Source organism: Mustelus asterias, chromosome 26 (genome assembly GCF_964213995.1).
Source record: "Mustelus asterias chromosome 26, sMusAst1.hap1.1, whole genome shotgun sequence".
NCBI lineage: Eukaryota > Metazoa > Chordata > Chondrichthyes > Carcharhiniformes > Triakidae > Mustelus > Mustelus asterias.
This window is the reverse complement of record NC_135826.1, coordinates 41,081,233-41,097,711: the sequence shown is the minus strand read 5'-3', so window position 1 is coordinate 41,097,711 and position 16,479 is coordinate 41,081,233. Positions and strand designations below refer to the sequence as shown.

General features: G+C 50.7%; 1 protein-coding gene across 1 annotated transcript in view; it reads left to right on the top strand.

Annotated features, from left to right (window-relative positions):
* Positions 1 to 16,479, top strand: part of ano8b (anoctamin 8b) — an 89,813-nt gene that overhangs the window by 54,702 nt on the left and 18,632 nt on the right. Inside the window, exons 12-13 of the mRNA XM_078198554.1 lie at positions 4,689 to 4,763; positions 5,046 to 5,201. Coding sequence (XP_078054680.1) covers positions 4,689 to 4,763; positions 5,046 to 5,201 — 231 coding nt within the window. The remainder of the gene's footprint in view (positions 1 to 4,688; positions 4,764 to 5,045; positions 5,202 to 16,479) is intronic.

Here is a 16,479-nt window from a genome sequence, read left to right as displayed (position 1 = left end):
ACAAATGGAAGTTCCTGCTTGGAGTTAAATTTAGAAGCTCTGATACTTGAGATTCAAGCGCAGCCCAATAGCAGAGCATCAGCTAAGGCCAGCCCCTCCAACAGGCCGTTGTGTATCTGTCTCCTCTGCACTCAAAGGCTCAATTATTCAGCGCTGTGTCCACACTTACAAAAGTGAAGGTTCCTTTCTCCCCCCCGACATGGTGATGGAATTTGGATCTGTGTCTGCGATCCCTCCACACAGTGATGGGACACCCATGCTTGGTCTACCCTGGGGGTCAGAGCTGTGTGCATCTCTGCCTGATGACAACATAACTCCTCCTCCAACTGACTCAGTCTGAACTCACCAAGGCACCAGCTGCACGTGTGCGGAACCGTTGTCATTCCTACACCAATCGCAATGTGTCCTCTTCATTGTCACTGATTCACCAGTGGGTTTGGACAATATGTTTGTGCTCCCCATGGGTGTGGCCTTTGACCTGAACCCATTTCATGAGTCGGAGATTCACAGTCAACAATCTCAGTTGGATTTGGAGCCAGATTCAGAGCTGAGGACTCTGGATAGAACCTACCGGAACACTGCAGCTTTCTTACCTTCAGAGTTTAGTGTTGTAATGCCCTCCTGTCCAACCTCTCACCTTTCACCCCTCGCAAACTCCAGCTGATCCAAATCTCTGCCTCCTCCTGCACTCTATAATTCTATGATTACATCTCTGGAAAACATGCCCAGGAGTTGAGGAAGCCCTTTTGTTGAATTCAGTCCAATCTTTGTGACCAAGTTACTGTCCAAACCTGCTCCCCCCACCAACACAAATACTCCACCTCCCACCCATCCCATCGGACACCATATTCGCTCCCCCTCCAGCAATGTCCAGGGGGTTCATCTTTAATTACTGTGGCCTCTGGGGCAGGCTGGGTAGATTTCTCAACCTGAACCAAACTGTGCTCCTTGACCAAGCTTTTGATTGCCTTGACTGGCCAGTCTTGTCCTGGCCTGGGATGGCGCCCTCATTGTACCTGGGCTAGAATATTCAGCATGAAGCGGCCATATTACACACTGATGAACGTTGACCAACATAAGGCGGTACTTTTGGAGTCTCTGAAGATCAGCAATGTAGTGTCCAGAAGAGGCACTGCAGGGAGCATGTCCAGAGGTTCAGCTAAATGGAAGGAGTCCCAGAACAGAGAGGGTAGGGAACGTTTGTGGGGCTTGCGGGGGAATGGGAGTGGGGAATGCGATTTCGGGCGGCACGCTGGCACAGTGGTTAGCACTGCTGCCTCACAGCGCCAGGGACCCGGGTTCGATTCCCGGCTTGGGTCACAGTCTGTGTGGAGTTTGCACGTTTTCCCCGTGTCTGTGTGGAGTTCCTCCGGGTGCTCAGGTTGAACATAAGAACTGGGAGCAGGAGTAGGCCATCTGGCCGCTCAAGCCTGCTCCGCCATTCAATAAGATCGTGGCTGATCTTTTCGTGGACTCAGCTCCACTTACCCGCCCACTCACCATAACCCTTAATTCCTTTACTGTTCAAAAATCTATCTATCTTTGCCTTAAAAACATTCAATGAGGTAGCCTCAACTGCTTCACTGGGCAGGGAATTTCACAGATTCACAAACCATTGGGTGAAGAAGTTCATCCTCAACTCAGCCCTAAAGTTTCCTCCCACAGTCCAAAGATGTGCGGGTTAGGTGGATTGGCCATGCTTAAATTGCCCCTTAGTATCAGGGGAACTAGCTAGGGTAAATGCATGGGGTTATGAGGATAGGGCCTGGGTGGGATTGTAGTTGGTGCAGAGTCGATGGGCCGAATGGCCTCCTTCTGCACTGTAGGGTTCTATGATTCTATGATTGGAGTCTTGGAGCATAGATCAGGGGGGTTATGGAGGTCCAGACATCAATGGGCCTTAAGGGAAGTGTACTGCCTGTCAGAAGGGGGTCATCCCACCCCCCCTCCCAACCCCATCCCACTCTCAAACCCTCCACTTCCCGCCTAGGTGGAACCTAATTTTTTTTCAGCCTAAAAATAGAAGCTGTGCAGGAAAAGGGCCTGAACTGGGGAAAGGACAGATTTCCCCTCTGGGACCATGTCCCCACCCCCAATGTGAAACCATGGTTGGGAACCCGGAATGAATTCAATCCATCCTGAAAGCTCCTGCTCTGGTTTCTGTGAGTCACTGTGGCTCAGTGGGTAGCACTCTCTCTTCTGAGATAGAAAGTTGTGGGTTCAACTCCCACTCCAGAGACTTGAGCCCACAATCCAGGCTGACACTCTGCACTGCACTGTTAGAGGTGCTGTTCTTTGGATGAGATGTTAAACTGAGGTTTCACCTGCCCCCTCGGGGGTCATGAGAGATCCCATGGTACTATTTGGAAGAAGAGTTTTCCCGGTGTCCTGGGACCAATTGTTATCCCCCAATCAACATCAAAAAACAGATGATCTGGTCATTGTCACATTGCTGATGTGGGATCTTGCTGTGCCTTTCCCATTCTACAGCAGTGACTACTCTTCAGAAAGAGTACTTCATTGGCTGTAAAGCACTTGGCGATTTCCTGGGACCTTTCTGTTTTTTCATTCATTCATGGGTCATGCGTGTCACTGGCGGGCCAGCATTTATTACCCATCCCTAGTTGCCCAAGGGCAGAGTCAACTACATTGCTGTGGCTCTGAGGTCACATGTAGGCCAGACCAGGAAAGGATGGCAGATTTCCTTCCCTAAAGGACATTAGTGAACCAGATGGGTTTTTCCAACAATTGACAATGGTTTCATGGTCATCAGTGGATTCTTAATTCCAGATATTTATTTTATTGAATTCAAATTCCACCATCTGCCGTGGTGGGATTCGAATCCCGGTCCCCAGAACATTAGCTGAGTTTATAGAGTCATAGAGGTTTACAGCATGGAAACAGGCCCTTCGGCCCAACTTGTCCATGCCGCCCTTTTGTTTTAAACCCCTAAGCTAATCCCAATTGTCCGCATTTGGCCCATATTCCTCTATGCCCATCGTACCCATGTAACTATCTAAATGCTTTTTAAAAGATAGAATTGTACCCGCCTCTACTACTACCTCTGGCAGCTTGTCCCAGACACTCACCACCCTCTGTGTGAACAAATTGCCCCTCTGGACACTTTTGTATCTCTCCCCCCTCACCTTAAACTTATGCCCTCTAGTTTTAGACTCCCCTACCTTTGGGAAAAGATATTGACTATCTACCTTGTCTATGCCCCTCATTATTTTATAGACCTCTATAAGATCACCCCTCAGCCTCCTACGCTCCAGAGAAAAAAGTCCCAGTCTATTCAGCCTCTCCTTATAACTCAATCCAACAAGTCCCGGTAGCATCCTAGTAAATCTTTTCTGCACTCTTTCTAGTTTAATAATATCCTTTCTATAATAGGGTGACCAGAATTGCACACAGTATTCCAAGTGTGGCCTTACCAATGTTTTGTACAACTTCAACAAGGCGTCCCAACTCCTGTAATCAATGTTCTGACCGATGAAACCAAGCATACCGAATGCCTTCTTCACCACTATGTCCACCTGTGACTCCACTTTCAAGGAGCTATGAACATGTACCCCTAGATCTCTTTGTTCTGTAACTCTCCCCAACGCCCTACCATTAACTGAGTAAGTCCTGCCCTGGTTCAATCTACCAAAATGCATTACCTCGCATTTGTCTAAATTATACTCCATCTGCCATTCGCCAGCCCACTGGCCCAATTGATCAAGATCCCGCTGCAATTGGAGATAACCTTCCTCACTGTCCACTATGCCACCAATCTTGGTGTCTGGCAGCTTGTTCCAGACACTCACCACCCTCTGTGTGAAAAAATTGCCCCTCTGGACACTTTTGTATCTCTCCCCTCCCACCTTAAACCTATGCCCTCTAGTAAACTTACTAACCATGACCCCTATATTCTCATCCAAATCATTAATACAAATGACAAATAGCAGTGGACCCAGCACTGATCCCTGAGGCACACCGCTGGTCACAGGTCTCCAGTTTGAAAAACAACCCTCTACAACCACCCTCTGGTTTCTGTTAAGAAGCCATTTTTGTATCCATTTAGATACCTCACCCTGGATCCCATGAGATTTAACTTTATGCACCAACGTACCATGCGGTACCTTGTCAAAGGCCTTGCTAAAGTCCATGTAGACAATAGTCCATGTAGACTATTAATCCATGTGGATTAATGGTCTAGCAATAATACCACAAGGCCATCGCCTCCCCTTTTAAATTGCTCTCTAAATGCAAATCTTTCACTTCTGTCTGTACTGGATAGCCTATTTCCTCAGAGTTAAAGTTTATTTATTTATTAGTCACAAGTAGATTTACATTAACACTGCAATGAAGTCACTGTGGAAATCCCCTAGTCGCCACATTCCGGTGCCTGTTCGGGTACACTGAGGGAGAATTTAGCACAGCCAATGCACCTAACCAGCACGTCTTTGGACTGTGGGAGGAAACTGGAGCACCCGGAGGAAACCCACGGAGACACGAGGGGAACGTGCAAACTCCACACAGACAGTGACCCAAGCCGGGAATCGAACCCGGGTCCCTGGCGCTGTGAGGCAGCGGTGCTAACCACTGTGCCGCCGTGCAGAGGGGAGTGATAATCTGGGAGGTATTAATCTGACTCTGAATCACAATCAGAAGCAAGCCTAACCTTTTCCTTTCTTTCCTTCCAGTTCCAATTTGTAAATTCATATCTTAGTCTTTTCTACATCGGATTCTACCTCAAAGACATGGAGCGCCTCAAAGAGGTAAGAGCTCTTTTCTCCCTGTTGTTGCTGCATAACCCCATTCTCTGCGAGACCTGGGCACGATGGGCTGAATGGCCTTTCCCTATAAGGGTCTGTGATCGCTGGCTGTAACAGCGGAGATGGATAGTGGTTTGGGGCCAGCAGTCACTGGGCTTCTTTGCAAGGTCAGTATTGATAGATCCTTTCCTGATTGGGCACACGGTTGTACGTCGCAGCTGTTCCCGGTCTTGTTTTATTTACTTGTGTTTTCATTTCACTTTTTCTTTCCTCTCTCCTCCGCAGATGTTGATAGTCTTCTCCCTGTCCAAAAGCCTAATCCGTCAGCTAAAAGATGCCCTCCTCCCGTACATTGTCCTCAAAATCTATCTCCTCCTCATCTTCAAACGCAACGTGGCGACAAGGGTCCACATTATCTGCTTCCGATGGTTCCGATGCCAAGTACAAACCGGGCTTGGCTTTGCTGGTGCATGCTTTGCAATAAGGGGCAAAGGGCAGAGTTCAATCTAGGCAACCCCATTGGCTCGATGGTGGCAGATTTTCCTGACCCAGACCATTAATTTGGGCTGATTTCTGAAGGGTCCAAAGGCACGAAAACTGCCTCAGAATCATCATTTTCAAAAAACAATATTCTACTTCCATTCCTTGAGAGGAACCCTCCCAGAATATTTCCCGTGTAACTGAGTGACTTGCCAGGCCATTGAGAATGAACACAGTCACACTCAGCATGGTGGCACGGTGGCACACTGGTTAGCACTGCTGCCTCACAGGGCAAGGGACCCGGGTTCGATTCCTGGCTTGGGTCACTGTCTGTACGTTCTCCCCATGTCTGCGTGGGTTTCTTTCCACAGTCCAAAAGATGTGCAGGTTAGATGGATTGACCATGTTAAATTGCCCCTTAGTGTCAGGGGGATTAGCGAGGGTAAATGCATGGGATTATGGGGATAGGGCCTGGGTGGGAGTGTGGTCAGTGCAGACTCGATGGGCTGAATGGCCTCTTTCTGTACTGTAGAGATTCCATGACTCAGCAATTTAGTTAGTTTTCATTTTTCTTACTTATTGCCAGAGGTTTAAGATTTATTTTTTCTATTTTTGCTTTCCCCTTGGAGATCAGGGTGAGTTGGTACAAAGATTCACAGACTGAAGGTCAGTTCTTGTTGTTTGCGTATCTTTGCATTCATGCCTTAGGCATGGTGTGGAGGTGTGAGAGAAAGATGAGGTGGAGTTGCGGGGTAGAGGTTGGGATTCCCGGAGACATAGTTGGTCATATGCAGTGGGGGGGTTTTACAGCTCCCATACCCCACACACACCAGACACGAGAATCCCGCGAGTTATTGACCCAAAATTCCAAGCCTGAGATCCACCCACCATCACTGGGTCACTCCTGAACACATTTCAGCGTTGGGCCTCGTAACCCAGAGGTGGAATTGGTCAGTCAATGGAACCCATACCGCAGTGAGGATCAGTGTGTGCGGAACCCGTAGCCCAGTGAGCGTCAGTGTGTGCGGAACCTGTACCCCAGTGAGCGTGAGTGTGTGTGGAACCCATACCCCAGTGAGAGTCAGTGTGTGTGGAACCCGTACCCCAGTGGGAGTCAGTGTGTGTGGGACCCGTACCCCAGTGAGAGTCAGTGTGTGTGGGACCCGTACCCCAGTGAGAGTCAGTGTGGGACCCGTACCCCAGTGAGAGTCAGTGTGGGACCCGTACCCCAGTGAGAGTCAGTGTGGGACCCAGACCCCAGTGAGAGTCAGTGTGGGACCCAGACCCCAGTGAGAGTCAGTGTGGGACCCAGACCCCAGTGAGAGTCAGTGTGGGACCCAGACCCCAGTGAGAGTCAGTGTGGGACCCAGACCCCAGTGAGAGTCAGTGTGGGACCCAGACCCCAGTGAGAGTCAGTGTGGGACCCAGACCCCAGTGAGAGTCAGTGTGGGACCCAGACCCCAGTGAGAGTCAGTGTGGGACCCAGACCCCAGTGAGAGTCAGTGTGGGACCCAGACCCCAGTGAGAGTCAGTGTGGGACCCACACATTATCAGAGAGCTTGTGCTTTGACTGAAAAAGGTGTAAAATGTTGATCAGGTGGAAAGAGGGAAGAATATGTGAAGATTGTTTCTCTTTCCAAAGCTCTTGTGTTTATTGATTCATTGGGATCTGCTTTTTTATGAATTAGGAAGAATTGTACAGAAACTTCGCTGGGTGAGAGTGTAGATCCCAGAGTAGAACATAGAACATAGAAAAGCTACAGCACAAACAGGCCCTTCGGCCCACAAGTTGCCCCCACCTACTAGGCTTACCGATAACCCTCTATCTCACTAACTTGCAGTCTGTCACGATTAAGCTCCATCTCTACCCCACACTCTTGTGTCACCACACCTTACAAAGGTCCCCATTCCCTCATCAGTACCGAGCCAATTTGGGTGAATAGTGAAGATTAAGGTCTTGAGTCGAGATCCTTGGCAGAGAGCCGCATCTCCCCCCCCTCTCACTCCCCACCCAAAATCCAACCCCCGGCTGCAGAGTTCTGTATCGGAGTTTATTTTTCTGCGCCAGTTTTGTTCCCTCCCCCCTTGTCCCGTTGTCTATGGGGGCTCGGTGCGTGCCAGATTGAACCCTGCTCAGTACGCAGTGGAGTGTGTAATACTGGCAATTTGCTGATCTGACAGGGGAGCGGTAAAGAGGCTGAAGGTGTGGGAGGCTGGAATGAATGAATGGTTTGATGCCGATTCTGGCCCTGTTGTTGCACAGTCCCACAGGCCGTGCAATGACAATGGCACCAAGTCAGTGGAAAACAAACGTTAAAAAGCGATTTGAAGTCTTTGCAGACTCTGAGGGGCCTTGCTGCATGTGCAGGTCTGATACAGGCGGCCATTGTACTCTAATGCTGAATGTGAACTTTCTAAAACTGGCCTCCTCTCAATTCTAACCCTCATAGGAATAAAAGCATGAGATCTTTATTCGACCAGTGTGAGGCTGGTGTGTGCCACTGAGTGAATCCTGATATAAGGGAGAGTCGGCTGGCCAAATGCATGTGACAAGTGTGACAGTGACGCACATCCAGATCGTACTTAGGAGATTAGTAAAATCCTGGAAAACAGGAGACTTGGAAAGTTGATCAAGTATCAGCATGCCTTTGTGTTAGCGTGACTCGGCTGTGGGTTCACGCAGCCCCCCAGCCTGTAATTCTGGTTGACACTCTGGGTGCAGCTTTGACGGGGTGCTGCACTGTTGGAGGTGCCGTCCTTCAGGATGAGGCCATAAACCCGAGGCCCAGTCTGCCCTCACTGGTTGCCGTAGGAGATCCCGGCATGCTAGTTCTCTCCTGGGTCAATATTTACCCCTCAACCAACACCGAAAACATATCTTCTAATCATGATCTTATTTCTGTTCATGGGATCTTGCTGTGCTGTTCACATTACAACAGTGACTACACTTCACCAACGGTAAAACACTTTGGGATGCGCAGAGATCATGAAAGGCGTTACACAAATGCAGGTTTCCCCTTCTCATCAGTCAATGATTGGCCCAGCATAGATAGATGAGAACATAGAACATAGAAAAGCTACAGCACAAACAGGCCCTTCGGCCCACAAGTTGCGCCGAACATGTCCCTACCTACTAGGCTTACCTATAACCCTCTATCTCACTAACTTCCATGAACTTATCCAAAAGTCTCTTAAAAAACCCTATCGAATCCGCCTCCACCACCACTGCCGGCAGCCGATTCCACGCACCCACCACCCTCTGAGTGAAAAGCTTACCCCTAACATCTCCTCTGTACCTACTCCCCAGCACCCTAGACCTGTGACCTCTTGTGGCAATCATTTCAGCCCTGGGTAAAAGCCTCTGAGAATCCACTCTATCAATACCTCTCAACATCTTATACACCTCTATCAGGTCACCTCTCATCCTTCGCCTCTCCAAGAAGAAGAGACCCAGCTCTCTCAACCTATCCTCATAAGGCATGCCACCTAATCCAGGCAACATCCTTGTAAATCTCCTCTGCACCCTTTCTATGGCTTCCATATCCTTACTGTAATGAGGCGACCAGAACTGGGCACAGTACTCCAGGTGGGGTCTGACCAGGGTCCTATACAGCTGCAGCATTATCTCCCGATTTCTAAACTCAATTCCTCTATTGATGAAGGCCAGTATTCCATATGCCTTCTTGACCACAGCCTCCACCTGCGACGCTGCTTTGAGCGTCCTATGAACCTGGACCCCAAGATCCTTCTGATCTTCCACACTGCCAAGCATCTTACCCTTAATATTAGATTCTTTCATCCTATTCGACCTGCCAAAATGAACCACCACACACTTATCTGGGTTGAAGTCCATCTGCCACTTCTCCGCCCAGTCTTGCATCTTATCTATGTCTCGTTGCAACTGCTGACATCCCTCTACACTATCCACAACACCACCAACCTTTGTGTCATCAGCAAACTTGCCAACCCATCCTTCCACTTCCTCATCCAGGTCATTTATAAAAATCACAAAGAGCAAGGGTCCCAATACAGATCCCTGGGGCACTCCACTGGTGACCGACCTCCATGCTGAAAAAGACCCATCTGCAACCACTCTTTGCCTTCTGTGGGCAAGCCACTTCTGAATCCACAAAGCAATGTCCCCTTGTATCCCATGCCCCTTCACTTTCTCAATGAGCCTTGCATGAGACACCTTATCAAACGCCTTGCTGAAATCCATATAAACTACATCTACCGCTCAAGAAAGACTTGCATTTCAATAGCACATTTCGTGATTTCAGGATGTCCCAGAAATACGAGGGGACAGAGGGTCCAGCTTGAAGGAGGAACTGAAGGAAATCCTTATTAGTCAGGAAATTATATTGGGAAAATTGCTGGGATTAAAACCTGATAGGTCCTCAGGGCCTGATGCTCTGCATCTCAGAGTACTCAAGGAAGTGGCCCTAGAAATAGTGGACACATTGTTGATCATTTTCCAGCATTCTATAGACTCTGGAAGAGTTCCAGTGGATTGGAGGGTAGCTAACGTAACCCCACTTTTTAAGAAAGGAGGGTGAGAGAAAACGAGGAATTATAAACCAGTTAGCTTGACACCGGTGGGGGGGAAAATGCTGGAGTCAGTTATTAAGGTTGTAAAACTGAACATTTGGAAAGCGGTGACAGGATGGGTCCAAGTCAGCATGGATTCACTAAAGGGAAATCATGGTTAACAAATCTTCTGGAATTTTTTGAGGCTGTGATCAGTAGAGTGATGTGGAGATGCTGGCGTTGGACTGGGTTGGACACAGTAAGAAGTCTCACAACACCAGGTTAAAGTCCAACAGGTTTATTTGGTAGCACAAGCCACAGGCTTTCGGAGCGTTGCCCCTTCATCAGGTGAGTGGGAGTTCTGTTCACAAACAGGGCAGAGAAAGACACAACCTCAATTTATAAGATAATGGTTGGAATGCGAGTCTTTACAGGTAATCAAGTCTTAAAGGTACAGACAATGTGAGTGGAGAGAGGGTCTCCAGCCAGGACAGTGAGTGAGATTTTGCAAGCCCAGGCAAGTTGTGGGGGTTACAGATAGTGTGACATGAACCCAAGATCCCGGTTGAGGCCGTCCTCGTGTGTGCGGAACTTGGCTATCAGTCTCTGCTCAGCGATTCTGCGTTGTCGTGTGTCGTGAAGGCTGCGTTGGAGAATGCTTACCTGAAGATCAGAGGCTGAATGCCTGTGACTGCTGAAGTGTTCCCCAACAGGAAGAGAACACTCTTGCCTGGTGATTGTCGAGCGGTGTTCATTCATCCGTTGTCGCAGGGTCTGCATGGTTTCCCCAATGTACCATGCCTCGGGACATCCTTTCCTGCAGCGTATTGGGTAAACAACGTTGGTCGAGTTGCAAGAGTAGGTACCGTGTACCTGGTGGATGGTGTTCTCACGTGAGATGATGGCATCTGTGTCGATGATCCGGCACGTCTTGCAGAGGTTGCTGTGGCAGGGTTGTGTGGTGTCGTGGTCACTGTTCTCCTGAAGGCTGGGTAGTTTGCTGCGGACAATGGCCTGTTTGAGGTTGTGCGGTTGTTTGAAGGCAAGAAGTGGGGATGTGGGGATGGCCTTGGTGAGATGTTCATCTTCATCGATGACATGTTGAAGGCTCCGGAGAAGATGTCGTAGTTTCTCTGCTCCAGGGAGAATCTTCGGGTATTCTGATCTTCGGGTAAGCGTTCTCCAAGGCGGCCTTCACGACACACGGCAACGCAGAGTCGCTGAGCAGAGACTGATAGCCAAGCTCCGCACATGAGGACGGCCTCAACCGGGATCTTGGGTTCATGTTATACTATCTGTAACCCCCATGACTTGCCTGGGCTTGCAAAATCTCACTAACTGTCCTGGCTGGAGACAATACACATCTCTTTAACCTGTGCTTAACTCTCTCTCCACTCACATTGTCTGTATCTTTAAGACTTGATTACCTGTAAAGACTCGCATTCCAACCATTATCTTGTAAATTGAGGTTGTGTCTATAAATGCCCTGTTTGTGAACACAACTCCTCACTCACCTGATGAAGGGGCAGCGCTCCGAAAGCTAGTGGCTTGTGCTACCAAATAAACCTGTTAGACTTTAACCTGGTGTTGCGAGACTCCTTACCAGTAGAGTGGACGGGGTGAACCAGTGGATGTTGTGTATCTGGACTTTCAAAAGGCTTTTGACAAGGTCCCACACAAGAGATTAGTGAACAAAATCAAAGCTCGTGGTATTTGGGGTAATGTATTGACGTGGATTGAGACTGGCTGGCAGACAGGAAGCAGAGAATGGGAATAAATGGATCCTTTTCAGAGTGGCAGGCAGTGACTAGTGGGGTACCACAGGGTTCAGTGCCGGGACCCCAGCTACTCACAATATACATTAATGATTTGGACGAAGGAATTGAATACAATATCTCCAAATTTGCAGATGACACTAAGCTGGGTGGCAGTGTGTGCTGTGAGGAGGATGCTCAGAGGCTGCAGGGTGACTTGGACAGGCTGGCTAAGTGGGTAAATACTTGGCAAATGCAATATAATGGGGATAAATGTGAGGTTATCCACTTTGGTGGCAAAAACAGGAAGGAAGATTATTATCTGAATGATGGCAGTTTAGGAAAAGGGGAAGTTCAACGTGACCTGGGTGTCATGGTGGAACAGTCACTGAAGGTTGGCATGTGGATACAGCAGGCAGTGAGGAAAGCTAATGGCATGCTGGCCTTCACAGCAAGAGGATTTGAGTATTGGATTAAGGATGTCTTGCTGCAGTTATACAGGGCCTTGGTGAGGCCAGACCTTGAGTATTGTGTGCAGTTTTGGTCTCCTAGTCTGAGGAAGGACATTCTTGCTATTGAGGGAGTCCAGCGAAGGTTCACCAGACTGATTCCTGGAATGGCAGGACTGACATATGAAGAGAGACTGGATCGACTGGGCTTGTACTCACTGGAATTTAGAAGAATGAGAGGGGATCTCATTGAAACATATAAAATCCTGATGGGACTGGACAGGCTAGATGCGGGGAGAATGTTCCCGATGTTGGGGAAGTCCAGAACTAGGGGTCACAGTCTAAGAATAAGGGATAAGACATTCAGGACTGAGATGTGGAAGAACTTCTTCACTCAGAGAGTTGTGAACCTGTGGAATTCTCTACCACAGAAAGCTGTTGGGGCCAGTTGGTTAGATATGTTCAAGAGGGAGCTGGACGTGGCCCTGGGTGGCTAAAGGGATCAAGGGGTGTGGAGAGAAAGCGGGAATGGGATACTGAGAGAGCATGATCAGCCATGATCATATTGAATGGTGGTGCAGGCTCGAAGGGCCGAATGGCCTCCTCCTGCACCGATTCTCTCTGTTTCAAAGCAATCAATGCAGTGTAACCACTGTTGTGTTGTAGGGAAATGTGATTTGTGGGCAGGATGGCGGGGGCGGGGGGAAGGTTATGATGCATCTTCACTCCAGACCCATGTTCAAAGGCCCACACTGTCGGCCAGAAACTATATCACTGTGGGAATGTTACTGGAGATAGTAATCCTGAACTAATGATCGGGAGGGGGGGATGGGGGGAGTGGAGGGGGGGGGGGGGGGTGAAGCCCCCCCATTCTTCAGCTGAACCCTGACACTATCCCTAAACACCCACACGGTGTTGCTACAGTCCGACTGGCACCTGCAGCTTTCGCTCAGGTCACTATCCCCAGTCCCACTGCTTCTGTCTGTTATCCAGAGTCGGCACTTTGAGAGTGGGAGTGGGGTAAAGACTCTCGGAATCTGATCCCCCCCTTTCTCGCTCAGCTGGAGTGACTGATCTCCCAGACATTGAGAACCCTAAAAGCTGCCCGACCCCACCCTGACCCCACTCACTGACAACCCCCCCACCCTGTCCCCTCCTACCCCCCCCTCACTGACACACCCCCCCCACCCTGTCACCCCCCTCACTGACACCCCCCCGTCCTGTCCCCTCCTACCCCCCTCACTGACACACCCCCCCACCCTGTCACCCCCCTCACTGACACCCCCCCCGCCCTGTCCCCTCCTACCCCCCCTCACTGACACACCCTCCCCACCCTGTCACCCCCCTCACTGACACCCCCCCCACCCTGTCCCCTCCTACCCCCCCCTCACTGACACACCCCCCCCACCCTGTCACCCCCCTCACTGACACCCCCCCACCCTGTCCCCTCCTACCCCCCCCCTCACTGACACACCCCCCCCACCCTGTCCCCTCCTACCCCCCCCTCACTGACACCCCCCCACCCTGTCACCCCACTCACTGACACCCTCTCATCCTCTCCCCCCTCCCCCGACACCCCCCCCTCTCACTGACACCCCCCCACCCTGTCACCCCCCTCACTGACACCCCCCCCACAATGTCCCCTCCTATCCCCCTCACTGACACACCCCCCCCACCCTGTCCCCTCCTACCCCCCCCTCACTGACACACCCCCCCCACCCTGTCCCCTCCTACCCCCCCCTCACTGACACACCCCCCCCACCCTGTCCCCTCCTACCCCCCCTCACTGACACACCCCCCCCACCCTGTCCCCTCCTACCCCCCCCCACTGACACACACCCCCCCACCCTGTCACCCCAGTCACTGACACCCCTCATCCTCTCATCCCCTCCCCCGACACCTCCCCCCTCACTGTCACCCCCTCACCCTGTCCCCCCCCTCCCCCCTCACTGTCACCCCCCTCACCCTGTTCCCCCCCCTCCCCCCGCCCTTGCTGCTGTGCCCCCGGCACTCAGCTAGCTCTGAAGCTGCAGTGCTGACTCTCTGAGCAGCTGCAATGTACACTGCCTCGAGTCAGCTGGAAGCGTCCGGGCTCAGCTCAGCGGGGGGGGAGGGGAGGGATTTCTATTGTCACTCTGCCTTTGCGGAGAGTTCCTGCAGCCTGGCACTGAGGCAGTGGCAGGAGGAGAGAGAGCAACTGCTCCGAATCCCAGCCCCCCCCCCCGCCCCCCCTCCCCCCGCCTCCCTCCAGCCCCCCCGACACTGGCTAAACACTGCTTAATTATTCAAGTAAGAAATCTCCTTCCGACCCACTCTCACTCAACCTTCACACAAACCAGTCCACACCCACTGCCCCCCCCCCCTCAATCCCACCGCCCCTCAGCCTCACCCTCCCCACTCCTCCCCCATCCCCATCCTGTCCCTCACCCTGACACCCCCAACCCTCCACCCCCCCGCTCCCCTCACTCCCCTCACCACCATCGATTGGGTTTGGTCTCTCACTGAATACTCTGCCTGGGACAGAATGGAAACGTTGAGATTTGACAACCTGGGTTCCTCTCCATTGCGGGTGGCACGGTGGGTTAGCACTACTGCCTCACAGCGCTAAGGGCCCGGGTTCGATTCCCGGCTTGGGTCACTGTCTGTACGCAGTCTGCACTTTCTCCTCGTGTCTGCGTGGGTTTCCTCCGGGTGCTCCGGTTTCCTCCCACACTCGAAAGATGTGCGGGTTAGGTGGATTGGCCATGATAAATTGCCCCTTACTGTCAGGGGGATTAGCAGGGTAAATACACGGGGTTACGGGAATTGGGCCTGGGTGGGATTGTGATCGGTGCAGGATTGATGGGCCGAATGGCCTCTTTCTGCACTGTCGGGATTCTATGATTCTGGGTTTCTCGCGACTCCAGGATCAGATCCAAATTTGCACACAGCAAGATCCCACACACAACACAGATGAAGCAATTGGATAATCTGAAAAAATGTTGAAGCAGAGTTGTGGGTAGTTATTTCACTGAGAACTCCCTCAGTGCTGCATTGTAACAGAGTGCTGTGCGCGGGTCTGACAGGTAGGTGATGATATGAAGGATTTAGAGATATCGCTACAGATAGCAGTAAAATAGACACTTCCCGATATTATGTCTGGATATAATTTGGGGATTTTGGCGTTGGAAATGGGATCGTTCTCTGCACTGAGCTCTGGGAATCAGTGTTCTAACACTTGCTGTTTGTGAGCTGCAGTGAGAATCTCTCGCTTGGTTGTAACAGAGCACGTGGTTGTTTGCAGAAAGCACAGACTGACACAGGGAATGCAGCATTACATCAAACTCTGCTCAGAGTTACACCATCAGCCGCATCACAGCATCATTGAGAAGCCAGTCACATACAGCATTGAATAAAGAATCAGACTGAGTATCCTCACACTGACTGTCTGTGTGTGTGTCTGTGTGTGTGTGACTGTGTGTGTGTGTGACTGTGTGTGTCTGTGTGTGTGTGACTGTGTGTGTGTGTGTGTGTGTGAGTGACTGTGTATGTGTGTGTGACTGTGTGAGTGACTGTGTGTGTCTGTCTGTGTGTGTGTGTGTGTGACTGTGTGTGTGTGTGACTGTGTGTGCGTGTGTGTGTGTGTGAGTGACTGTGTGTCTGTGTGTGCGTGTGTGTGAGTGACTGTGTGTGTGTCTGTGTGTGTGTGTGACTGTGTGTGTGTGTGAGTGACTGTGTGTGCATGTGTGTGTCTGTGTGTGAGTGACTGTGTGTGTGTGTGTGAGTGACTGTGTGTGTAAGTGACTGTGTGTGCGTGTGTGTGTCTGTGTGTGATTGACTGTGTGTGTGTGTGTGAGTGACTGTGTGTGTGTGTGTCTGTGTGTGTGTGTGAGTGTGAGTGTGTGTGTGTGTGTGAGTGTGTGTGTGAGTGTGTGTGTGTGTGAGTGTGTGTGTGTATCTGTGTGTCTGTGGCCCGATTTTACCATTTGCAGTCTAAAGGCCGGATCCGGGCATAATACGGATCCGAGCCCGGAATCCTCTTTGCAGCCCATACGCTTTCAGCTGTCTTCAGTCCGATCCGCGCAGTGGGCGGGGCTTAGCGCTGCCAGAATGATCGGAGTTCTGAACTGCGCATGCGCAGTTCGAAAAAAAATCTGAGGCAGCGCGCCTGGGCAGGAAAGAAAAAAAAATTAGAGATGCGGCTCTCTGACACATGGAAGAGTTGGCAATAATTATACCTGCTCTTGTTAGAGAAAATATTGTTCTAACAATCTGATAACGCTATTAAACTCAAAGCTTTCGTCGAAAGATTACACTTGCATCTATTTCAACTGTCTACTTTTGTCTCAGTAATCCTGTGGGCGGCACGGTAGCACAGTGGTTAGCACTGCTACTTCACAGCTCCAGGGACCTGGGTTCAATTCCCGGCATGGGTCACAGTCTGTGTGGAGTTTGCACATTCTCCTCGTGTCTGCGTGGGTTTTCTCCGGGTGCTCCGGTTTCCTCCCACAGTCCAAAGATGTGTGGGTT